Source organism: Lagenorhynchus albirostris, chromosome 4 (genome assembly GCF_949774975.1).
Source record: "Lagenorhynchus albirostris chromosome 4, mLagAlb1.1, whole genome shotgun sequence".
Taxonomy (NCBI): domain Eukaryota; kingdom Metazoa; phylum Chordata; class Mammalia; order Artiodactyla; family Delphinidae; genus Lagenorhynchus; species Lagenorhynchus albirostris.
The window spans coordinates 96,348,814-96,374,956 of record NC_083098.1 but is presented as its reverse complement, the minus strand read 5'-3'; the positions used below and the strand labels follow the sequence as shown (position 1 = coordinate 96,374,956).

The window sequence follows — 26,143 nt, the reverse complement described above, 5'->3', positions numbered from 1 at the left end:
GTAATGCATTTTGCATGTGAAACATGAATCAAGGTCAAAACCTGTACAGAGAATGCTCTCCATTACCCCAGTAACCAATTCGCAGTTCGGGTTAAAGTGGCAGCGGCCCCAGGTTCTTTGGGGACTCATCCCAACAAGACCTTTAGAATATTCTGGGCTTTATAAACGGGCCTTCAAATCGGTGGTAAGATATACAAACAGATGGTACCACACAGCTCCCTCCTGACCCACCCAGCTGAGCAAAAGCTCATGAAGATAAGTTATTACAAGGAAGCGTAGCAAGAACATACGCTTAGTAAAGTGACTCAAGATCTGTCTACAGCCAGCAGCATGGGAAGAATTAAATCACTCTGCTGAATCCATCCAGTCTGAGGTAAACCATGAACAATTTTCAGCATCTTCAATTCAGCAGAAGGAAAAAAATATATCTGGGTTTTGCTGAAATCAGTGGAGGAGATCAGAAGTTGTGAGATTTCAAGCAGCTCATCCAATCTTCCAAGACAGAAAAGGCAAAGTGAAGGCTGCAATCTGCCAGGGCTGTGGCTGGCTGCACCTGACACCTTGCAAAGCCTCAGGCTCCAACACCTGACTCACCTACTTGGGTCATTCCCAGGACCAGCATACAAGGTCAAGCGAGGATTGATTGCCAAGTGCAAGAATAATTTCAGAATGCTTTGAGGTTCTCAAAGCCTCAGGCTCCAACACCTGACTCACCTACTTGGGTCATTCCCAGGACCAGCATACAAGGTCAAGCGAGGATTGATTGCCAAGTGCAAGAATAATTTCAGAATGCTTAGGTTCTACCTAAGCTATGTAGATCTCATCATTTTTCCAAAGCATATTACAAAGGTAGGTCTTCCTAACTGGCTCCACTAACCTGCTCTGGTCCTCAGATAAAAAGAGTACTACCGCCCCACCGGCCCCCATCACCGGCCTCTTCTTACACTGGGTAATCTATCCGCTGGCGTCGGGTGGCCTCTAGCTCTCGATTCCGAAATCTCGGGAACTTCTTCACAATGCCTGTGTTTTCTCCACTGGAGGCAAAGAGAAAGCCCAGGAGGGTGACCACATCTGTAAACAGCAAGATGGCTGCCTTTTAATTATTTCCAGAAAAACACTGCTTCCAACATCACATTCTTCCTGGAACCCACTGCCTAGCTCCCATCAAACATTTAAATGAAGAGTCTGAAAATATTAGCAAACATTTATTGCACACTGAATATACGCCAGCCACCTGAGAAGCACTTTACAGAGCTATCTCAATTTGTGTTCATAGCAACCCTATAAAGGAGATTCTTTCTTGGTCCCATTCTACAGATGAAAAGCCCGAGGTATAGAGAGGTAAAATTACTTGCCTAAGGTAACAGAGCTGATAAGTAGTAGAGCGAAATTTCAAGTTTCCAGCTCAGGGTCTATGTGCTTAACCATCTTATATCCTGCACTTCTAATGCTAAGAAAAGCGTTTTGAATTTATGTAATAATAATAACAGTTAACACTTCAGTAGCATTCACTATGGTCCACACTACTGTATAAAAATATATGCATATATATTTATATATAAATTCATTTAATCCTCATTATTATCCCCTGTCTATAGATGAGGAAATAGATGCACAGCTGCTAAAATACTAACATTTATTTAACACTTAGAATATGCCAGGCAACATGCTAAGCACATTTCAGGAATAATCTTGCTTAATTTCACAATTTATGAAATAGATTCTATTATTGTCCCTCTTTAAACTGAGCCTTAGAGAAGGTTGAATAATAAGAGGTGGAACTGGGATTCAAACTCGAGCAGTCTGGTTTCAGAATCTATGCACTTAAAATTGCACAGTTTTTTTTTTTCATCCGTGCAGACTTTCCACATAACCTCAACATGTTACCCTATGCAAATATTACTAACCATACTCCTTAAAACTAAGGAGGCTTCCACTTTATTTTGCAAATGTGTGAGAATTCTGTGGTTCTAGAGAAGAGGAGCATCCGTAACAAATCTGAAAGGGAAAACTGAGTTATTTCATCTATATTTAATACCTACAAGGCTAATACGGAGTTTTTAATTTGCAATACCCCACCCCCCTTCAAAGAAAAAAATTCACCAATACAACCTAGAAATAAAGATCACTTTTCTCTTTCTTAAAATGTTCCTTGGTTTAAATATCCATAATTAAATGGTGGAAATAATCTATTTTCCTGGGCTTCCTAGAGTTGACTTCTGCGCAAGTTACCGAATGCCAATATTGGAAGAAATTACGGGAGCCTCATCCTGGGATATTGGACACCCCAGCTCTCATTCCTCAATGGGGAAAAATGTTTTATTACATAAAGAGGTACCTCTGGTTCATTACAACTTGGAAATCATAAGAGCAATGTTTTCAAAGTCTCAGAGATGCATTTGGAAATCCAAAAGGGTGGAGTTATCAATTCCAACAAAAATACTTCAAAGCTTATTTCTTTGCAACTTGAGCTCAATTTGTGCACACCGGACTTGCTGGTTAGTTATGGGAGTGGAGAGAGGGGATTAGAAATGGAAATACTGCAAGGGTGTCTTCAGAATCCAAGGAAAAAATTCACCAAGAGGTTGATATCAGCCAACCTTGGTTGGCTTCCACCATGTTGAGTGGAATGTAAGAGACCAGACGGTCATGTTAGCCCCCTGGGAAGCCTTCTGCTAGTGATTGCTGTTGAGTTATCTAGTGTATAGTAGAAACATTTATCAAAATGAACAGGATTTGATTCTGCCCAACCTGACTCCAGTAAAAGGAGGCTTCATAATGGAGGTTTCCAAAGTGAAGGGAGTTAAAAGTGAATGTTGATGAGCCATTCCTTTATCCAGTGATCAAAGAAAAGCTGGCTGAATAGGAGAACTTGCAGCAAAAGACTATGGAGGGAAAATCTAAGACGCAAAGATCTAAAATAATTTTTATAAACACATATCTTTTGTATTCAACTAAACCAAAGTGATGGTGGTTCTCTTGTAAAATCAGTAGCTTTACTAGTTCTTTGATTTGGAGTTCTATTACAATTTTCCCTCAGTATAATATTGTCTTTCCATTTCATTAGAAATAACTAATATGAATGAAATTTTGGTGCAGGGAAAGACTTTGGAATTCATCTAGCCCGGGATAACATTTTCTAGTAACTGATTGGCTGCTTGGAGTGCTATAACTGATTAGTGATGGCTGTCATAGGCACAAGGATGGGGAGTAACAGTACCAGTGCCATGCCCCATTAAAGAATTTACAGGTAGGAACACTTAAGTCCAGAACTTGGGCCCAAACAGGTTAAATGGCTCACTTACATAGAATGTAAGCTCCAAGAGAGCATGCACTTTACTTCATTCATTATTCCATCCTCAGAGCCAGAATAGTGGCCAACACTTGATAGAGACTCCATAAATATTTAGGGAGTGAATGAATGAATGGATGAATGATCAAATGAACATAGTTGTGGCCAAGTCAGAATTTGAACCTGTCTTTCACCCAACACGTTCCATAATTTTATAATGTGCCCCATGCTGCCCAAGCCAAAAATTAAGTCTCTCTTTTTTCAGGTCCTTCCCCCAGATCCATTTCTTTGGCTAATCTTGAATGAGGAAGTTAGGTAGGGAAAAGGCATCATTATGACGTAAACACAAAATGCCAGGAAAACAGTTCAGGTTTGGAACCTACCCCCTTGGTCATTTTGCTTGTTTTATTTCCTCAGATTCTAGAGCAAAAAGAGACATTAGATATAACGTGGTGCAAACTCCTTCATTTGGCGACAAGAAAGGGGTTAGTGTCTTGTTGAAGGTTGTATGACTCAAACCTGGTCTGCCACTGCAAAACAATGAGCTTTTTATTAGACCACATCACGTCTCACAAGTCCTCACAGAGAGAGCTAGGACTGGTGTTCAGCTGGCATGCCCCTGAGCGGCTGTACTAGTTGTTAAAGTACTGAAACACGTCAGTGTATTGGTTAGATGACTGGTGTTGCCTTGAACCTCCAAAGCCCCCACCCACTACCCACCCACCCTGGCTTCTCCTTCAGAGTAGAACCTGGCTCAGCAAGGATCTCCAGCACCACCCTGTTTCAGCACCAGGGCCAGCGCCCGGGGGAGCTTGACTGGGGCCCCCAGCCCATACTGTTTGTTAAGTATTTTGAGTATCATCCTGAGTGGAGTGGCTGGGGGGCTTACACAGCCCATTCTCCAGTTCAGCATAGTGATCAGAGCCCTGACAGGACACCTACTCTGGGGAAGGGCCCGTTTCTACATAACAAAGCCCTATTCAGGATGAGCTTCAAATACATCACAATGATGCAGCTGAGACCCTCAGTCCCTTAGTGGGGAAGTTAGAGATAGTCTTGAGGCAAGGAATAACTGTGGCTAAAAGTTTGTAAGGGGAACCTGGAGGAAAAGAAGCTAAGATTTTCCCACCCAGAGAAGTAAAGTTAGAATGTCGATAACTCAATCTGCTTTCCAAATGCAGGACACTAAACAGGCAGCAGCGATCAGGAGTTTTATTTTCCTCAAAGCCAAAGCCTGAGAGCAAAAACTCTACCTTCTAGCAAGTATGATTTAGGTCAGAACTACCACCCCAAAGGATACTAGGCAGTGAAGTGAGTGCCTAAGGAAGTCTGTAACATACTCAATACTAGGAGTCTTAAGAGTAAATAAATTCCACTCCCAGTAATTTATCCTCCAAAAATATTTATTTGTGTGTACAAAGATACATGTACAAGGATGCTTGGAGAAACCTTGTTAATGTTAAAAGACTAGAAATGACCTGCATGACCATCAGCAAGGGACAGGGTAAATCAATTATGGAGTGTCAGGCAACGCAATGCTAAGGAGCTATTGAAAAGAATGGGGTCGTGTAGCAAGTACTGACATAGAAAAATCTCTGCCGTATTGTTAATGAGCGCAGGGCCGAGTCTATAGTATCCTCCAACGTGTGTATGAAGAGAAGGGGTTATCAATCTAATGCTTATATGGGCAGAGAACATTTCTGGAAGCAGACACAGAAACTAGTGTTACTGAGTTTGCTTCTAGAAATAGGACCAAAAGAATAGGGTGGGTGGGAATTTACTCTTCCCCCAAACCCTTTTATGCTCTCTGAACTTTCCACCAGGTACCTGTATTACTTTTTTGGCTACAAGGGAAGAGAACAACATCTCTGAGCATCTCCATGCAAGCGGGAGGAGCCAGCCTCATGCAGAGGTCTCCCCGCGCTGGGCGCTGTGGTGGTTCAATCCACTTCAAAGAGGCAAAGTCCAGTGGGTGAGGAAAACAGGGTGATCCATGTCAGTGAAAATTCAACTTATAAAAAAGTGTATTCCTTCTAATTTAGAACCTGGGTTAGGACTGTATTAGCATATTTCAGAGAGGTGGCTTAGCAAAGGTGAAAGAATAGAGAACTGGGACTCCATTAACAAATTCCCTGAGCCTCAGTGTTCCCCTCTGTAAGGAGAGAATGAGAATACTGTCCTTCCCTGGGGCTACTAAGGGTTAAATGAGACATTCTGCCTCGGAAAAGTGGTTCAGAAATCATAAAGGGCAATGCAGATGCTAGGTACTCATTAGCACTATTACTGAAAAATCCAGTCTACAGTGATTAACTGGGGGAAAGAAAGAACTGTGTCTTTTTTTCCCAGAAGTATCAAATGTGTAGTTCTTATAGTTACAGAAAGTATTATCATGTCATTAACTTGAATTGTCTCACTGAATAAGCTGATATTTTCACAGAGACACGTAAAGTCTGTCTCCAAAATGTGACTCAGTCTATGATTTTGTTGTAAAGGAATTTTGTTATAAGAAATTCCACTTCCAATCTATTGGACCTGAAAATGAGAATGAATTGTTAGTGAAAAGAGAGTGGAGAAGAAGGAAACTTCCAGGTTCCCCAGTTTCTGACTTAAGAGGGAAGGTCAGAAAAATGTTCATATAGGTAGAATTAGGACAGAATGCTTACTGCACCTGACCCCGGCATTTAAGAACCTCCAAAGTGCGGCCCCAACCTGCCTTCCCAGTCTTATATCCTGAATTGCCTATCTCACACTTGAGACTCTACCTGAACAAATAATAGCTCCAGGGCTGCTACTCCATGCTTCACCTGTGGCAGACATTGGTAATCAATCCACATGACACCCTTTCTCACTAAGCACAGGCTCGGCCTCAGAATCCCTCTCAGCACTGTGCTCTAGGTAGCCACTCCCATCGCTCTGAGCTGGCGTGCAAGATGAAACTCATTTGCCATCCCTCACACCAAGGGATGTAGGCTCGTCCCCACTCCCCCATCAGTCTGCGTTGCCTCCTCTTTTTTTCCCTTCTGCCTGGATGCCTTTCTTTTTTTCCTTTTCTGACAGTGAAAACTCTACTCATCCTTCAAGTTTCTGTTCAAACGGCACTTCCTCTGTGAAGAACCCTAGCAAAGGGCCTAACACGTAGACTGCTCGGTAACTTTTTTCAGTGAATAAGTGACTTAAATAAGTGAATAGCTGCATGATGTCATCTGGCAGTATAGCTTAATGGTTAAGCATGGTGTTTGGGAACCAAACGACCTGGGTTCAAGTCCTAGCTCCATTATTAGCTGTGTGACCTTAGACAAATTACTCTACCTCTCTGAGTCAGTTTCCTCCTCTGTAAATAACGACAGTAGAGCACTGGGCGGATTAAATTAGATACTCGCACAAAGCACTTAGCGCAGTTCCTGGCACATAGCGAGTGCTCAGTAAGGGAAAGTAGCTGTTACGATTGGTAGCTGTGTTTACTTCCTGTAAAACCACCTTAAAGAGAGGGACCATGTCTGCATCTTTGAGCCTCCAGACTTAGTAAAGAAATTGGTACATGATAGGTGTTCAATCAATCTTTATTGAATTGAACATGATACACATCCTAAGGGGGTGATGGGTACCAACAGAGAACAAGGGGAGGCTGGAGGGTAGAAAGTTAATTTCTGATGTGGGAATCAATAGAAAAGAAAAGTGATTTGGGGGAAGGAGGGAAAATTTGAGCTGGCTACTGAAATATGAGTATGATTTTGCCAGGAAGACATGAAAGACAGCACTAGGGGTGGGGGAGTGTTGGGGGGCAGCCAGGGAAGGCAGCTGCCTGTAAAAGAAGCTTCTTTAGCCGAGGTATAGGGGTGGGAGAGGACAGACTCAAACTAGAGGGCATGTGCAGGGTGCAGGTGAGCTCATGTGTGGTTGCAAAGGAGAATCACTGCAGCTTTAACCAGCTCAGCCCAAATGGGCTCCACCGGGGAAGCCTCAGAGTGTGCTGGCCCTAGGGGAGGCTCGGGGCTGCCGCCCAGCCCCACATGCTCCCTACGTAGCCGTGTGAGGGTGCTGTCACAGTGTGATGGTCACACATCAGCTAAAAGAGAAAGGGTCCTTGCCCCTTGGCTGACAGCATTCATCACTCAATCAACAAACAGTCACCGCGAGCCTGCTGTGTGCAGGGCGTCGCACTGGAACCAGACAAAGCGGGACTTATGGAGCCTGTGTTCTAGTATGGAGACACTCAACAGGCAAATAAGCCATTACATATATTTAATTACAAGGTCCAGCGGTGCCAAGGCTGTGAAGGAAATAAAAGGTGGATATCGATGGGATGGGAGTAGCAGGGGTGGGGCTGCCGCCTTAGATAAGGTGGTCAAGGAAGCTGTCCCGGATGAGATGACATTTATGTAGAGGTAGGAATGAGATAAGAAAGCAAACCATGTAGTGATCCGGGGGAGCAGCATTTTAGGCGGAGGGGACAGTAATGCAGATGTCCGAAAATGGGAGCGAACTTGGTACATCAAGGGAGAAGCAAGCAGGTCTGCGTGGCTGGGACAGGTGGGCAAGGGTGAGCGTGGCGGGAGATGAGGCCAGCAAGGGGACAGGGCCAGATTCCACAGGCCACGCTAAGGGACATGGCTGACTTTTCCTGGTGTGATGGGAGGAGCCGCCTGCAGGGGGTGCGGTGAGCTGCTTGCACCGGCTGCCGTGTGAGGAACGAGGGCAAGTGGGGAGGCCATTTGCAGCCTACGGACGGAGTCCAGACAGGGACAATGGTGGCTTAGACTAGGATGACAGCAAACACTGGTAAGAAGCAACTGAATATGCAGTGACGGGCCGAAGATAGAGGCAGCAGGGCTAGCTGACCTGTCAAAATAGGACGTCAAGTCCAGGTGCGCCCCTAGAGCTACCGGCCTGTGTGGTTGATTTCTTTCTCTGGGTGAGTCAGGCACACGTGTGGCTGGTGAGGGGCAGCAGCTGATGGCCGGTGCCCTCCCCCAAGGGAATGGACAATAAGTGGCCTCAGGCAGGGTGGACCTAGCCGCCAATGGCCCACACGCCCAGGATGCAGCAGGAACAGGTGCATCAGAAGGGCACGTGGCCGAGCCTTGGCACACACGTGTCCTGAAAGGCTGCCGGCTTCTGATCTGGGGTAGGTTTACTCAGCGGGGCGGGACAGAAGCTGGCTGCACCTCCACCGACAATCAGCCCACCGGCCCGGCCTGGCACAGTCCCAGCCCAGGAGGTAAGCTGCAGAGTGTCTGCGCGCACACAGCTCAGGCCCTGGGAGCCGAAGCTAAGGCTTTGATGGAGGGGCACTGCGACCACACTCACAGAACATCGGTGCGTGGGGACTGGGCTCTCTCTTTATAAAGAAAAAAGAAAAGGCAAGCGAGTCGGGGGGTGCTTAGTTCAGACGCAGACCTCCTGTATGACATCAGGCACCTGACACAGAAAACGTCTCCCTCCACCCCACACCAGGGCTGGCTGCAGACTGTGACAAGGCCAGGCCTGAAAGCTCCCCCGTGGCGCCCTGATGCCACCTTGTTATTTCCACTAGACTCTTGTTCTTCAAGAGCCGAAAAAAGAAGCCCCTGCTGGGAACAAGCCAGAGGCCTGGCCCCCTTCCATCGCGCAGACAATAACAAGAACAAAGGTCGTGGACACTTTGACAGGGCTGCTGCAGACACTCTTTTGATTTGTCTTTTTAAGAGAGGGAGAGGAAGTGCTCGCCTTTTCTTAGCCATACAAACAGTTGGTTTTGAGGGTGGAGGAAGCTCCCCACACCTATTTCCAGTGACTTTGACTCTTAGAAAAGGTTTTCCTCTGCGTTATGAGACTGGTTCTCACCCCAAAAGTAATGGTCTGAAGGAGGCTGGGAGAAAAAAATCCCTCTGTGCTGTTCCTGAGCCCTGTGACTAGGGGAAGGAACAACAAAAGAAAAGAAAAGCCGTTTCACAGTTTAAGGGTACGTTCAGGAGCCCTAAGTACTCAACCGGTTCGTAAATGACTTCATTTGAAAACTTCCAGCTTGCGATTCCGTCATTCTTCAATGAGAAATATGTGATTTGCCAAACATGAAATGGAATCATTAAGCCCTGACAAAATCAATCGGAGGCAAAGCAAAACTGTGGCTGCGTGTGCCCCATGCTTCCTTCTCCTTCACAAATTAGATACCCCTGCGGAAGGCATTCCAGACGGATGCTAGCATAGGGTTCTGCCTGGAAGAGGGAGGCACACGGATCATCAAAACGCATGCAGCTCGATGATTTCAGAGGCTTAACTGCCCACCCCACCCTGCCCCCAATGTGCAGACACACACACAGAAAGGGAATTTGTCTTCTTCTTCTAGATATTTCTGTATTTAAAGCACTGCACAAACATAAGCCAGACACAGAAGAGGGCTATTAAGATAAAATGTAGGATGAAATTGTCTAGAACTACGCACACACAAAAATGCACGTAAAAACCAGGGTAAGCTGAATAAGGTCTGCAGTCTAGTTAAGAGTATTAGATCAACGTCAGTTTCCTGGTTTTGACATTGTACTGTAGTTATGGAAGATGTCACAAATGGGGGAGCTGGGGGAAGGATACAGGGGACTCTCTCCCATTTTTACAACTTCTTACAAATCTCTAATTATTTCAAAATAAAGAGGTTTTGTTTTGTTTTTAATGCCAAAAGTGTTGGCTCTACAGCAAGTGGGCTCTGGCCCTTTCGGTTTTCATTATATGCAGGGGTGTTTGGGGGTAGCCCCAGGACATACTCACTGCCAGTGTTCTCACTGTGTCCTGAAGTCACCTTGCTACAAACCATTCCTCGTGGAAACTAAGAGGTGTCAGGCACATCCCTGGGTCTGCTGTCACAGGCCTGTGGATTTCCTCCACCCACCAAGCCTGCCTGGGGGTCCAGCCTCTGCAACTCAAAGTCCCACCAGCTCTATCCCTGCTCTAGAGGTTCTCAAGCTTTAAGGTGCATCAGAGTCATGGGAATGTATTTAAAATGTGGATTCTAGGGCCCTTCGCCTCACAGATCCTGGCTTAGCAGGAAATAGATGAGGACCAGAAATCTGCATTTGCAACAAGAGCCCTGGTGATTGTGTTGCAGGTGGTCTTAGGCTCCCACTTTAGGAAACACTGCCTGACTCCAGGCGGGTGCCTGGGAGCATGGCTGCATAAGCTTCCCATTGCAGGATATGGAGAGGAGCTGGCAGGCGCTCAGCTTCCATACAGCAAGGTGCCCGTGCAACAATGGAGAGAACTTCAGCCCCCTTCTTCTAAACGCACGCAGCCAGAGAGCTCCAACCCCAGTACTTCAAAGAGGCCGGGAAAGGGCACGGGAGCCTCCTCTACTGATCCTTCAGTGGCTGTGACCCTGTGACGTTTAGGATAAAATACAGAGTTTGCATTCTATCATCACTATGGTTACTAATTTTTACTGAGTGCTGATTACTGTGCTGAGCACATTTCATTGAATTCTCACAATACTGCCCTGAGGGAATTGTTATTTATTACCCCCATTTTACAGATGAGAAAACTGAGCCTCTGCAAGTTACACTGGCAGAAAGTGGCAGAGCCAGGAGTTGAACCCGGGTAGGCTTGGCTGAAAAGCCAATGCTGCACAAAAACTGACACTTGTGGGATTTTTGAGGGAGACGGGGAGGAAGATTCTCCTCATCCTCGTTTCAGCGGCACTAAAGCTCCTCTCCAATGTAAAGCAGATCCAACCCTCTCAAGGTACCCCTTCCATGGCTCTTTGTCCCTCTCTCAACTCCCTGTTCAATCCTATGCTCTGCTCCTCTGTCTCTTCTCAACACCTTTTCACTTTTCCTCTTTTGTCCCCAAAGTCCAAAATTACAGATTCCATTTGCTTTGTCCCCCACCACTAATACAAGAATTTTCCCCTGCCCTCCTCTTATGAGCCAAGCTGTCTGAAAAAAAAATGAGAATTAGGTTCCTAGCAAGGCAAACGACCTACCATTCTCGAGAGGACACTGGGGAATCTTGTTTGCTCGAAGGTTCCAAATATAACCCATGTTCCACTCAAGGCACACCTGATGATCTTTGAAAGGGCGTTCAAAAGGCGGGATGGTCTTCAGCAGGGTATAATTCTTCGCTACAGCATGTAGCAAGTTTTCCTCCCATTTAACATTCAAGTCTCCACCGCTATATCGGTGAGTAATCCAGGCGCGTAGTATCACCACAGATACCGAAATGGAGTGTCTGATGAAATAATCATCTCTATAAACCATGATGCTTGGAAATTTCACATGTACTATTTGTGTCCTGCTGGTGTGAAGATGTTTCTCATTCTTCCACCTTTTTTTGTACACGGGAATGCTACTTCTGAACTCAGATGAAACCACTGCTTCCAAATTGACAACACAAGGCTGAGAGCATAAATACTCCACCGAGACTTCAGAAACGTTGCGAACATTTCCTTCAAAGACAGTGAAATAAATAAAGTCTTCGTAAGCCACGCTCTGCTCAGCTCTGGGTATCACCGACGTCGTCAGGGAAGTCTGCCTACCCAAAGATGGTACAAAATTCTGAAAAGAAAAAAAAAGATAGAGAAAGCTTAAAAATGATCATATTAACAGATACGTGAATCATTGTTTTCCTGGAAGAAAAAAATATCCATTTACATAATGCAATGAAAGTGGAAGATAAAAGATGTCGAAAGCACTACCGAATAATTGGAGAAAAACCAACACACACACAAATGAAGATTAGGCCCCATTAAACTCTCTCTCCAGACTCAGTAGCATCTGCTCATCAAGATGGGACTTTCAAATCTACGTGGCAAACATTCCAGAGTTGGTTTCCAAATGATGGAGCTAGTTCACGACAAATCCAGGAGCAGTGAACGTGCCTTAAAGTGAAAAAGAGGCAATCCAGCTCCAGACGTTTCCAAACTATTGTCCTGACTTCAAATGGTGGTCAAATGCACCCAAATCAAAGGAGGGGAGAAGAGTTCAAAGTGCACCGGAGAGAACACATATCAGGGATGCCAGCTGGGGCGCTTTTTCTCCATAAGTTCTGAGCTAGGACAAGCATGCATGATGAATGGGCCAGCAAGAGGTTTCTATTGCTCCAAATCACACACAGGCAGGCTTGGACCACAAACTGTGTTGTCTGATTCTTTCACCATGGATGGCGCCACAGGTGCCAAGAGAGATTTCAGCTGCAGGTTTATTTATCTAGTTCTTCATTTTTTAATTTTTATTTTATATTGAAGTATAGTTGATTTACAATGTTGTGTTAGTTATCTAGCTCTTTAGATGATGAAGGCCTCTCAGTGTGGACTTTCCTTCCAGAAGAAATCTGGAAAGTTTGGTCCTGAAATTAAGGCAATGTTTTGATCATGAGGCACGGATGGATGGATGCTAAGAGCTGTTCTAAATGTGACTTTGAGATTTAGACATCCATAACACAATAGCAAAAAGGTTACTTTGGACCAACTTACACCCATTAGAATGGCTACTATTTTTTTTAAAAAAGAAAACCACAAGTGTTAGAGAGGATGCAGAGAAATTTGGAACCCTTGTGTATCGCTGGTGGGAATGTAAAATGGTGCAGCCACTGTGGAAGGCAGTACTGCAGTTCCTAAAAAATTAAGCACAGAATTGTCATATGACCCAGCAATTCCACTTCTGGGTCTATATCTAAGTTGAAAGCAGGGCTTGGAAGAGATATGTTCATAGACTTACACCAGGTTCACAGCAGCATTACTCATAATAGTTAAAAGGTGGAGGGCTTCCCTGGTGGCGCAGTGGTCGAGAGTCCGCCTGCCAATGCAGGGGACACGGGTTCGTGCCCCGGTCCAGGAAGATCCCACATGCCGCGGAGCGGCTGGGCCCGTGAGCCATGGCCGCTGGGCCTGAGCGTCCGGAGCCTGTGCTCCGCAACGGGAGAGGCCACAACAGTGAGAGGCCCGCGTACCGCAAAAAAAAAAAAAAAAAAAGCCTAAAGTGGTAAATGTTATGCTATGAATATTTTAACCACAAGTTTAAAGAAAAAGGTCACTGTGGTCTTCTCCAAAGAAGGAAGAAATAGGGACCTCTTTATTCAATTCTGGCTTAGGGCTGTAGGAGGGGCAAAGGTGAGTAACATGCGAGGTCTGGAATCAGAGAATCATGTTTACAAATAGCAGACACTTGGCAGAACATGGCCTGCACTCCAGTCAAACTAAATGCAAACCCTAAGGGAACACGGCACCAAATGACAGTAATTCTGACGGGGGCTCTGGGAAAGGCTTTATGGAGGAAATGGCATTTCAATTGGGCTTCGATGGATGAAGAGAAGTTCTTTAGGTAGAGAGGCAAAGGGAGGACACTGCAAGTGGTGTGAACAGCTTAAGTAGAGACATGAAAGGAGGGACAGGCGGCTGTCCTGGGGGTCTAGCAAGCAGCCGGGTTTGGCCAGAGGACAGAAGGTTTGTAAATAAAGACACAAAAGGACATGGGAATATGAGGGTCACAAGCCCTTGGTGATAAGCCAGCCCACCCCGGTTTTCAGACAAGGACATGGCAACCCCGAGGGGATGTTCTCCGACATCCCGCAGCTGCGGGCTTAGCAGAGGCTGGCCCGGAAGCCTGGCTCCTTTTCCTCATGCCCACTCCGACATTCTCCACCCCACAGCACACACCATGAAACCAAAGATTTGCCGTTCCATGGCTGCCTGGGAACTCCAGGCTGATTCTGCTTTCATATGAAGAGAGATACAGCCAGCATTTGTCCACAAGCGATGGTTTACTCATTTGGCCAGATGTGCCGAGACGTGGCCGCCTCCTCAAGATTCAAATCGAGCTATTAAGCCCATAGCAGCGTTTAGCCGAAGCCAGAGACTGCTGGTGCTGATGGGAGTTGGACCAGAGTGGTGCCCATGGGTGACCTGCGCGCCTCAGTCCAAAAGCCCCCAAGGCTTCCCTTTCTCAGCTCCCCGGAAGGAGACATTTGCTTATTTAGTGAGACAATAGGGAACAGAGTCCAGGATATGCTGTGGTATATTAAATATCACATTGTGTCCCTTCTCAGAGAATGACTTAAAACCTCTTCCTTGTTCTTTTCATGTATACCTTAATACCCCACCCAGGCCCCGTTTTCCCACTTCAATTTTTTTAATCACATTTTTATTTCTGATGCTAGGAACTCCAGTGAAAACATCTTTTAAACAGAGCTGTCTGGTTTCCTTAAATTTCATTGGAAAGTGCAGTTAATTCATTTACATCTTATTGCTAAAAATGCCCCAGCCCACTTTTCCACGTTAATAAGCACAGCATCATGCTAAATATAGTTTCACTTTTGCTTGGTGACCCACAGATTTCCAGACCCCAGGCTCATCATTGTGGAGATGGGTGGTGACAGACGAGAATGAAGAAGGTATGGGACACCTGACAGTGTAGTCGCTCCAGCACCTTCTCCTGAAATTCTGTTTTTAAGGAAATCTCCATATACTCATATGAAGATCATTTTGTTTTCACTGGCTTCAGAGTCTCAAGTAAAAGTAAATTCCAGGTTGACGGGTCCTAGATGTACGCTATCCGATATGGTGGCCACAGGTCATACTAAGCACTTAACCCGAGATGTGCTGTAAGTGTAAAAGATACAATGGATTTCAAAGACTGAACACAAAAAAGGATAAAAAAATCTCATTAATAATTTTTATACTGATTACATGTTGAAATGGTAAGATTAAGATACAGTGAGTTCAATAAAATGCATTACTAAAATTAATTTTACCTGTTTCTGTTTACTTGTTTAGGGAGGCTACTAGAAAATGTGAAATTACATATGTGGCTCAAATTCGTGGCTCACATATTTCTATCCAATGGCGCTATTCTAGATCTGAGGTCAGAGACTTTTCCTGTAAAAAAGGGCCAGATGGTAATTATTTGGGGTTTTTCAGCTGCTGATGTCCATCTAGTGTGGTATCAAGAAAGCAGACATTGACAACACATAAGACAGTGAGCATGGCTGTGGTCCAGTGCAACCTTGTTTACAGAAAAATGTAGCTGGCCGGATTGGCCCGGGGGCCGTAGTTTGCAGATCACTGTTACAGACTATCGAGCTTTTATTCTAGATAGAGTTTTTGTATCATTAGATATTAGTTATTTTGTCATATTTATGAAAATGTGTTCTCGTCATTATTTTGAATTATAGCCATTTGGAAAGATGACGAGATCATATAATAATCAGCTGAATTAGAAGACCACTTAAAGTGCTACAGTTTTAAAGAACACGGAGTGACAAAAGATATACTTTTTAAAGGAATGATCACATAGGAGAAATAAGATGAATAACCCAATCAGGCATCATTTCCTATACATGTGGTTGATGGGGCTTGATTTGCTATTTTGCCAAGGGTCCCTCATGGGTATGTTGACACCTTGCTAATGTTTCTTTCAATAAAGATCTAAGTAGGATGAGAAGTTGGAGCTAGGCTAGGAAAAGAGGTCGAATTTCATGGTCTGACGGGTCTTCCCTGGCCGTCCAGTGGTTAAGACTCCGCGCTTCCACTGCAGGGAGCACAGATTCCATCCCTGGTGGGGGAACTAAGATCCTGCAAGCCACTTGGTGCAGCCAAAAAACAACAACAACAACAACAAGAATTTCATGGGCTGAAATAGATGTTTAAAGAAGTGAGAGAAACATTAGTGACAGCTGGGGAACAAGAGAAGAGCAACTTCAGGGATAGGGCGATGTTCTTAATATGATGGGGGTATGCCAGCCCCAAAGAGGACCTCAGAGTTACTGTATGTGATTTGAGGAGCATGGTCTAAATCCCTCAGGAAGGTTTTGCAATCTTCCTTCTCGTGGGCACCTATGTAACATAGGAAGCTGGCATCTCGTGGGTTGGAGCAGACCCAGCGGGCAGCTGCTACGCCATGAGTCGTGGCTACCTCTGTTATGTACAAAACCAACACCGATTAGAGACACATCACATTCTAAATATTGATTAAGCTGAAGCTGATTTCCTGGCTCAAGTTATGTGTGTGTTATGAGCTATTTCCTGTCAGGAAAATAAAGCAATTAACTTGAAGAGTTTCAGCTACGGGCATAACACGTGTCCAACCTTCATAGGTATTTTCACATGCCAGGTTGCATTAACATAAGCTAAAAATCACCCAAACGTTCCTTTGTTTAGAAATTATAAAGTCAGAGTCCATGTCTTGTTCATTGTTACGTCCCCGGCTTGTAAGATAGAGCTCGGCACATTGTAGAGTTTGGCTAAGGGTTTTTTGCTGAAATAAGTACCAGGCGTGGGCATTTCTGCCAGGTGCCTCGGTGGCCCAACTCAGATCAACCGCCCCACAGCGCTGGGGGCACCTGCATATAAACCAAAGCACTCGATCCAATCTTGAGTCGCCACCAAACTTTCCTGACATTCACAAGTTCTTTGGGGCGGGTGGGGGGATGGGGGTTGGCACTCCTCTGTTTTTCAACCAGCCTCATTAATCTCCTTCCAAAGAACATTTTACTGGGCCCCTGGGGGTCAGAGTCGACCCGGGGGGACTGTGAGGTCAGAGAAGGTGGCACTCGCACCCACCTTGTCCCTTTAGGGTGGACTTCTCCCTTTCAGGCAACTGCCCTACATTCTAGAACTTTTCCATTTCCCCACACCAAAAAATATAAATTAAAACTTTTAAATTTCCTGCCCCTCCACCCCCTGTTGGACTCGTGCTCATCTGGCGAGTTCACCCATGTTAATGTGATAATGAAAAACACGGTGGTAATGTCACATATGTACATTTCCAGGCCAGCCTGGTGGAGATAATGCCTTAAAAACAAAGGCCAGATGTACTGCAGCTGTAAGCGAGCTAGTTGCGGTTTAAAGGGCACCTCTGTGCCCCTCCAATTATGCCATTTAGGCAACCACATAGATGTTTCACCTCGGAAGCTGCTGATCTGCTCCGCACACAATGGAGCTGGGCTCTGAAAGATGCCTGAGCCCTCAAACATCTGTTTATACCAGAATGAAGCCCTAATCAAAGTCAAATTTGACAACATCCCACACAGTCACAAAACATAGAGTCCTTCGTCTTTGTGTAATTGTGTATATTTTGTCATTTTTTAAAAAAAAAGACAGAGATGGGTCATTTCATGTGTGTTCCTGATACAAGACCCCAAATTGGAACTCTAAATGCATTCCGTTCAGCCTGGGAATCAAGAAACAGATGAATTTAATGTATCTTCTGGATGGAAAAAATAATCTATCAAAACCACCTGAACTTTTTTTTAGGATGAGTCCATCTCATTCCTTTAAAAATCAGTAAGAGGAAACGCTCTTCAAATAACCTTCCCTTGTTCCAAAGACGTGAGAAAACTTGGCTCTTTTCTCTATATGATCCACTTATTATTTAAGGAAACAGAGACATTAGAAAATCTTAACTCATGTCACTTGTCTCTCTACGGGAGGTCCATTTACACTTACATGTGCGTGTGGGTATGTCTGATTGCAAACAATAATTGGCTATTTTTCTCATCCTTGTCCATTCTGCCCCACAGTCACCTAAGAAAACCTTGCCTTTTGAGCACCCTCTCTCCGAACCAGATCAAACTTTCCACAGGTCAAAAGGTAATTGTCTTGGCTTAAGACGCCTACGTTTCCGATTTCTGCCAACTAGAAATAAGCAAAAATTCTGTTTATGTCAACAAAGCATGCAATTAAGCAGAATGAGCGATGACATCAATATGGACTTCGAGGTCAAGATGAGACTTGGGAAACATTTCCCAGCCAACCCGTGTGCCTTCCCAAACCTGAGAGCTGGCTAGAGAAACGCCATTGCAATAATGATCAACACTCCCTGCTGTGTTGGATCCTCTCTCCCTTTTAATACTGTTTGATATGCTATTTCTTGCTGACACAGATTATGAGAGGGTAACCAAGTTTGGTGCCGTTTAATTTCATTGAGTACCTACTATGTGCTAGGCATGGGGACAAACGCAGTAAGTCTTCTCATTCACTTCTAACCTCATCCTCTCACAATGAATTTCATAGAACTTCTCCCCTCTAACCTCACAACAGCCCTCTGAGGGACACAGCATTCCAGTTAACGGCTGAGGAAATGAAATGGATTCAGAGAGGGTGAGTAACTTGCGCAAGATCACCCAGCTACTAAAAAGCAGAACCAAAATTCAAACCCATAGCTGCTGACTCCAAAGCTGGCGATGGTGTGTCTGCTGCCTTCCAGAAACACCCAAAATGATGCCCTCAACTCATCCACTTCTACACCCGCCACCACCTTCTGGTTACAGGTGGGGGAATCTTGGGATTTTGCTCACTCCCGTCTTGACAGTGTGGGGTGAGGGGCTAAAATCACAACAGATCACCATGCATTACGTCTGGGGAGGGTAGATGTTATCTTACAAACACACACGCTGCACTGAACCGACTCCCCAGCTTGGTTCAGCCCTTCTTCGGGTGAGGCTGGGAGGCAAACGACAAGCACCAAAGCAGAAGCTCCTCAGCTCCTCACATGCCGCACGCCCTCGTGCCCCCTCCGTTCCTTTCTCCAGGGAATGGGATGAGCCAATAAACAGGGTCACTGAATTCCCTTCAGGTTATTTATGGTCTACTCCAGTCTACCCAACTTCTCCGTGAATTGCCTGGCCCCTTTACGCCTTCTCTTCTACCTGCCCTCCAGCTGCTCCGTTCAGCCAATTGGTGGCTCCCACACTTTTGCCAACAGGCAGCTGGAAAGAAGAGAAGGCAAGAGGCAAACACCGCCAGTTGGGAGATTTTAGGGACTCTGGTTGGAATGAATGTGGAAGCTATTGGCTGATGTGAAGTTAGAGGATGGGTCTCCATAATCATTCTTGCACAAACTGGATAATTGAAGGTCTCTATACCTCGTTTTGAAGTTCCTAGGTCCTGTGTTACACAAAGCAAGGAGTTAATAAACACTTCTGGAGGGATAACTGACGGTCTGTGGTCGCTTACAGAGAATTCTGTACAAGACTCTGTCACAGCCACCGCCTGCCAATGAGCCCCACATACATCTGTGCCGCTAACGCCCTCTCGTTTCTTTGTCTTCTGGTTGTCTCACAAGTGCAAATGTCCACTCGGAATATTTCAGCTCTACAGCTGACACCAATACCAGCCATTGTGAGATCTGTTTTCTCATTTTAGGAAAAAATTATACTTCGAGACCAGAGTTCCAAAGAGACAGAATTGCCTTCTCCAAGTGCCATTGTCACAAATGGGGCTGGGCAGTCTCAGGCTGTTCTAGCCAGGTCTGGTGGAAGGTAAGAGTTAATGATGGACGAGAATGGCTAGGGGGTCTCTGAGGCAAAGAAAGACCATCATGGACCCCACCAGTCAGCACCCGTAACCTCAGTGGAAGCGGTTTCCGTGACCTTTTGCTTTCAAGGCGCCATCCTCTCTGAGGAGGCTCTCTGCATCTTGACCTTTGGTGACCTCAGAATTTGGGGGGCAGCTGCCGGAACCAGGGATCATCTTTTCAGAAATCTGCTTGGCATCGTTCCGTGACTTATCTTTCAGGCCTCATCACAATTATTCATGCTTTGGCAGTATCCTAGCTACAGTCACAGTACTGTTCTTGGGCTGCTACTGAAGGTTATTCTGTCCCAGCCAATGGAGAAGGAATGTGCTCATCACCTCAGGACCTTGTTCTCCATCAGGGTGGCAGGGGCTTGAAGGCATCTGTCTAGAAGGCCTCTCTCAACCTCCAGCCCTTGCGAACCAGCAAATAGGTAGGGATGACACAAAACAGGAGTCAGTCCCCAAATCACAGACAATTTGTCTTTATAATACATTCCAAGGCACACTTGGCTATACTCTTGGACACATGTTCATACAAACTCAAGTGCTAAACTCTGCCAGCTGCCTCTGGATTATACAAGGGCCCCATCCTTTGCCTCTCCATTGTAATGGCAAATATCTTCTGGCTTTGCTTTCTTTTTTTTCCCCCTCTTTAACATCCTGCTTCTACTCTGTGGCCTGGGCTTCCTGCTTTGTATATTTTAGGCTACTTTAGACATGACCTTACATCCTGGTCAATTTCACAGAAGCTGTAATTTTGAGAACTTTGCTAATGGCCCATACATCTATGCATAAGGGGAATGGGTTACAAGCAGCAAAATCCAGAAGGCAATGAATGGCTAGAACTGGGGCTCTGGAAGGAGACAGACTTGGGTTTCAAACCTGGACTACCTGTGTGGCCTAGGACAACTAACATAACCTCTCTGAGCCTCAGTTAACTCATCTGAATGGGGATCATACTAGCTCCTACCTCACAAGGTTATTGTTAAGATTAATATTGGATAATGCATATAAATAACCTAGCGCAATGCAAACTATTATTACTACTACTACTATTATTATTTAGGTTTCCAAATTATGGGATAGCTTTCTTCCTCTAGTGTCTACCTATTCCTGAGGTCCTGCTTAGCTATTCTGCTCAACTTCCACCCTCCATCTGTCCACCCCCCTGCCCTGACCAAGCACTTTCTCTAGGAAGTATTCCTTGATGTACAAGACACACACTCATGCATTTTTCTCAGTAGTTTATGTTTTTCATGTGTTCATGCAGCTGTTTTACATCTTCCCCAATTTGCAGCTGAATTTCTCCAAGGTCAAGAAGGTTTACCTTTCAGCAGTTTCTCTGGTAGCACATACCTCTCGAGCAAAATCCCTACCAATGGCTAGACCTTTAGAACAAAGGGTGAAGCCCACCTTCCAAGTCACACTTTTGCTTCCCTGGGTTTTGCAAAACTTTCTCATTCAGTTGAAAAATGGTTTTCTTGTTTATTCAAGTTTGTTTTTTTTTTAACAGTGGCATATCTGAAGGAAACACACATACTCAGGAAGCACTGACATTTCCCTCTCCATGGTAGTTCTAAAATCCATCCCTTCCTTGTCTGCCAAGACATTCATCCATGCTCTAGTTATTTTCCACATTACAGTATTTTCTATAATCTCTCTTTTTGGAGCCCTACCTCACCACTTCACTAACTCACCACAGTCTGTCCATAGCATCATTTTTCTCCTCTCTGTGATCTGTTGTCTCAAATCCCCCTTGGTCCATACAGAAATGTTATAAATTTTTTTTAATTTTATTTAGTTTACTTTTGACTGCGTTGGGTCCTCATTGCTGCGCGCAGGCTCTCTCCAGTTGCAGTGAGCGGGAGCTACTTTTCGCTGCGGTGTGCGGGCTTCTCATTGCGGTGGCTTCTCTTGTTGCGGAGCATGGGCTCTAGGCGCGCGGGCTTCAGTAGTTGTGGCACGTGGGCTCTAGAGCGCAGGCTCAGCAGCTGTGGCTCACCGGCCCAGTTGCTCCGCGGCATGTGGGATCCTCCCGGACTAGGGCTCAAATCCGCGTTCCCTGCCTTGGCAGGCGGATTTTTAACCACTGCGCCACCAGGGAAACCCCATACAGCACTTTTATACTTGCTCCATCATCTGTCTTTGCTCCTGTGGACGACTTCGGCCTTTATTGCTCTTGTTTCTCTGATTTCTTGTAACAGTCAAGAAGCAGGCTCTGCTTGCCAGGTCTTGGTATTTCCACATGGAACTTTCCTGACCACTTGTACATTAATGTTTCACACACTGCTCTACTACCTCATTTCTGCCTCTGTGGGTAACCAGTGCATTGTGGATGGGAATCATCTGTTTAAACTGCAACCCTGTCATCTGTTATGGCAGTTTTATTTATGAGCCTGTGTGCTGTAACCCTGTGGCATAAATGTTAAATAATAATATCTCCTGGGTGAAAAAAACCATTCATGTTAACTGACAACTTCTTATAAAAATATGAACTAAAGCCAACCACAAAATATGGTACTGGCTTATTTCACAATATGAGGGAAAGCATGGATTGCTCAACAGGTAGATGAAGAGACAGAATTACAATTTGCATTTTTACATCCTCTTGCTTCAAGAAATGAAACATTCAACAAGTAAAGGGTATCAAAAGAAACTTGGGCTGAGCGGCAACTTTCTTTGGAATTAAATTCTAAATCCTGCCAATGTCTCCTAAGCAGTTTTTTGCCTCCAAGAAGAAAGTCTCCAAATAATGGCAATGCCACATAAATGAAAAGAATTCTGGACAATGACACTACTCAATTTTTTTTCTTTTCTTTTCTTTTTCAGCATTCTGTGAATTTCCTATTACATCAGTTTCATGATTCAGCATTTTCCATTTCATTTATTTACAGTAATATATGGCGAGATAACCCAAGGTTTCTGCAGGATCCTGGAACATAAGGTAGGCTGGACAGAAATGGTGTCACCTCCTGTAAATTTACTGTTGTTTAGGAGAATTCAAAGCAGAAGAGAGCAAGCCGGCAAAGGAATTGGGGAATATTCCCCCACCTTGTTCCGAGGGTCTAAATTACTCTGGTATTTTAAATGAGTTGGTTTTGAAAAACAGATTACTGCCATTTAGTTGATGACTAAAACAAAAGCCAGGAAGTGTGCAAATTGTAAACGGACACGCATGAGCCAAACGTGTTCTCTGAAATGACAATGTTCAAGACGCAGCTAAAGTCCCCACTCTGGCGGTAAGCGTGTTACAAAGAACTAGATTTCTTGCTGGCAGCCGCAACTTGGCTGGAGTGACCATGGAGGAGTTGAAGAGCGCTGGAAATACGAGGTTCATCGCCGGGTGCGTCCGCACAAAACGGTCCGGGCCATGAGGACCGGGTGGAAACTAAGAGGAGGGGCGAGGCGGGTGGCATTCGCAGAGAGAAAGAGGCGAAGTTGGGCAAGGGAAGGAAAGGAACCTCGAGAAGATTGTGAGGGACGCCCAGGACCGGCAGGGAGGGAGCTGGAGAGCCGTGCGCAGCGGGGAGGGAGGAAACGCGGGGTGGCGAGGCTCCCAGGTGGAGTGGGGAACAGGACTGGGTGTCGAAGGGAACCTGACCCGGGTCTGGAACGGGTCTCGGAGGGAGACCCGGTCCACGCACCGCTCTCCGCGCCCCGGGTCCACGCACCGCTCTCCGCGCCCCGGGTACCCGTCCCAGGTGCCGGGAGCGCCAAGGGTGCGGCGGCGAGGAAGAGACAAAACTAGCCGTGCCGCACCCGCCCGCGAGGTAGAGGTCCCCGGCCGCCCCCACCCGCATCCCCGGGGCCCCGCGCAGACGGGAGGACCCGGGCAGGGTCCGGCGCTCACCAGGTAGCAGAGCAGAAGCAGCGCGCAGGCAGGGCGCCCGCCGAGGCCCGGGGGGACGCCGCCACTCGGGGGGGCCATGGCTGCGGCCCGGGGGCCGGCCGCGAGCGGCAGGGGTTGTTGCTGCTGCTGCCGCCGTGGCCACTCGAGCCCCGCGCCGCGCCGCTGCATGGCGAGGCCGCCCGGATCCGGGCCGGAACAGGTCACCTGGTGCAGGGACCGGCCCCCGCCCGAGGCGCCACCTTCCCGCCCGCCCCCGGCCGGGCCGGCCGCTGCGCGCGGGGCCACCTGCCGCCGCCGCCGCCGCCGCCGGACCCGCCGCCGCCTCCACTACCGCTCCCGCCGTCGCCGCCCCCGCAGCCCCAGCCGAGCGCCAGCTCCTCCCAGCCTCCCAGTCCCCGTCCCCTCCCTCCCCTCCGCTCCCGGCCCAGCCCGCCTCCCGGCCGCTCCCTCCGGCCCCCAGGCTTCCACCCCGGCCGGCAGCAGGCGCCCACGCAGGTGGGGACTGACCCGGGCCCCACCCCCTGGCCACCGCCCCCCCCCGCTCCCGGCCAGACCCCCTTTCCCTTTCTTTCCTTTCCTTCTCCTTCCCCACCCCCCTTCCGCGCTCTTTCTCTCCGCGATCCCTCTCCCCGCCCTCCGCTTCCCTTTTTTCCTTCTCTACAATTCTCTCTCACCTCTCTTCCTAACCCCTTTTTTCTTTTTTCACTTGCTTCCTTCACTCTCAATCCGTTTCCTCTCTCCACTCCCTCCTCTCCTCATTCTATTCCTCTCTTGCGCATCCTCTCTCTCCCACCCACTCCTTTGGCGGGTCCTGCAGCCTAGTTCCCGCCCGTGCAATGGGTTTTTATTTGGTTGCTTTTTTGGCAAGGGCGCCATTCCCGTCGGGCACAGTGCGAGTGTGCCCCCGTGGAGTCGCGCCACGCAGTGGCCCAGCTTCCAGTCTTTAAGGGTGGATTTTGACCCCTACCAACCTCCACCTGTCCACCTGCAGGCGCGGGGCCTCCTCCCTGCGGGCACCGTTTTAGCCCGAGGTGCGCCGCACCCTGCCGGCTGGTTCGCGGCACGTTCTGGATGCTTCCCGAGGGTTTTGTGCCGGGCCGGCGCCACTGCCGCCCAGCTCTTTGTTTTAATTGTCCAGAGTATCGGCGCCCAAATCGCGTTTGTATGTGATTTGCATCCCTGTGCCCCGGCTTCCACTTTGGACCGAAAAGAAAATGAATTAATTAGGCCAATTCAGTTGTGCTCAAGCCCCAAGTGAAAGGGGTGAGGCTCTTGAAGTGTACAAACAGCTTTTAAAAAAAAAAAAAAAACTCAGGCACATCCTCGGCCTTGGGGACACAGGTTGGAACTGGCTGCTCGGCGACCCAAATTCTGCTGCCAGGCCGAGGGGCCCGGCTGGACAGAGGGATCCCCAGCTCGCGCCAGCCCTGGCGCTCTAGAAAGAGAGTGGCTGTGTCTAGCGACTCTGGTAATTGCTTGGGCCCGCGGCTGCTCTGAACCAGTTAACCCACCTTCGAAAGTTCTCAGAAGCTTCCCTTTGGCAATGGTGGATTTGTGCGGATTGGGACTAATAAAAGAATGGGAGTCTGAGAGGATACAGCCCTTTCCCAGTGGAGGTGTCCATAGCAGGTCAAGTCCCGACAGGCGTCAGGAGAGGCTGGTGGTGAAGATAGGATGCCCAGGGTGGGGTTAGAACAGCTTTGGAATCGCCCGTGCCTGGATATGCCCTCAGCCATCTCAGTACAGCCCTGGCCACACTCATCACCTCAGCTGAGTCATCCCTTACTTTTTCTAGGTCACCTAAGGACTGTGGCCCTGGGTCAGGCTCCTGGCTCCAAGTCACTTACTGCAAAGTCATGACTTATATCAACTGTTCTCAAACTTCAGCGTGCATCCCCGTCACCAGGAGGGCGTGTTAAAACACACGTTGCTGGGCTAGAATTGCAGCTTCAGTTGGTCCTGGGTGGGGCTCGAGAAGCTGCCTTGCTAACAAGCTGGGAGGTGATGCTGCTGCCAACCCAGAGACCCCATTTCCAGAGCCACTGGCTGATAAGAAAGGGTCACTCTGCTCCTCTCTCATCCACAGGCCACCACATTAAAGAATTTGAGGGTTGCTTTGACAATGCCTTGTCCCACTTCCACAGACCCGACGCTCTTAAAATTCTCCTGTGTGATATAGAAAACCATTCCATTTATTCTACTGAGTGTCCAAGGGGATAAAAGATCTGGTGGCTTTGTCCTAGATCGTGTCCATATTTTTTCTATCAGTATGGTAGACTAGACTTTTTAACGTGTGTGAAAGGAAAACTGTTCCAGTTCAGGAGAACAGGACTTCACAGTGTTTCTGGGGTTTCCACCTGTCTTCCTGGGCCTTCCTCTGGATTTTCTCTCCTCCTTCACTGCACCCGGTTTGGGCTGGTCTTCAGAGAACTGAGTCCCTCAGGTTGTTGGTATTCAGGATTTATGGAATTGGAGTTTTCAAGCCTGTGAGCTTTAAGGGTTTGAATTTACCTAACTATAGTCAATGTGGAGGCACCACTAGGGGCCTGGGCTGTTTTTAACCTGGTATAGCCAACGTCTCACTTATTCATCTTCTACTGTGTTCCTACTGTGTGTCTGACACCACCCCAGGCCCTGGGAATCCTAAGGAGCATCAGTCATGCAGAAAACTCACCAAACACAATTCCATCCTTTAAAAGTGACTTTCACCTTGCTCTGTGGCCCAGGGCAGGGGGTGATGGGATTG

At 46.9% G+C, this 26,143-nt stretch overlaps 1 protein-coding gene across 7 annotated transcripts in view; it reads right to left on the bottom strand.

The window, feature by feature from the left end:
* The window catches only part of SEL1L3 (SEL1L family member 3), a 97,662-nt gene extending 74,049 nt beyond the window's left edge, over positions 1 to 23,613 (bottom strand). For 5 of the 7 annotated variants that reach the window (XR_009540369.1, XM_060148398.1, XM_060148397.1 and 2 more), the window contains exons 1-3: positions 23,398 to 23,613; positions 11,241 to 11,811; positions 945 to 1,071 (exon numbers count right to left, since the gene is read on the bottom strand). Coding sequence is in view for 6 of the 7 variants with exons in the window: in XM_060148398.1 (XP_060004381.1) it covers positions 945 to 1,071; positions 11,241 to 11,811; positions 23,398 to 23,565 (866 nt within the window). In the remaining variant the exon portion in view is untranslated. Of the gene's footprint in view, positions 1 to 944; positions 1,072 to 11,240; positions 11,840 to 23,397 lie in introns of all 7 variants that reach the window. The other 2 variants (XM_060148402.1, XM_060148399.1) reach the window with 2 other exon arrangements.
* Between the last annotated feature and the right edge of the window lie 2,530 nt (positions 23,614 to 26,143).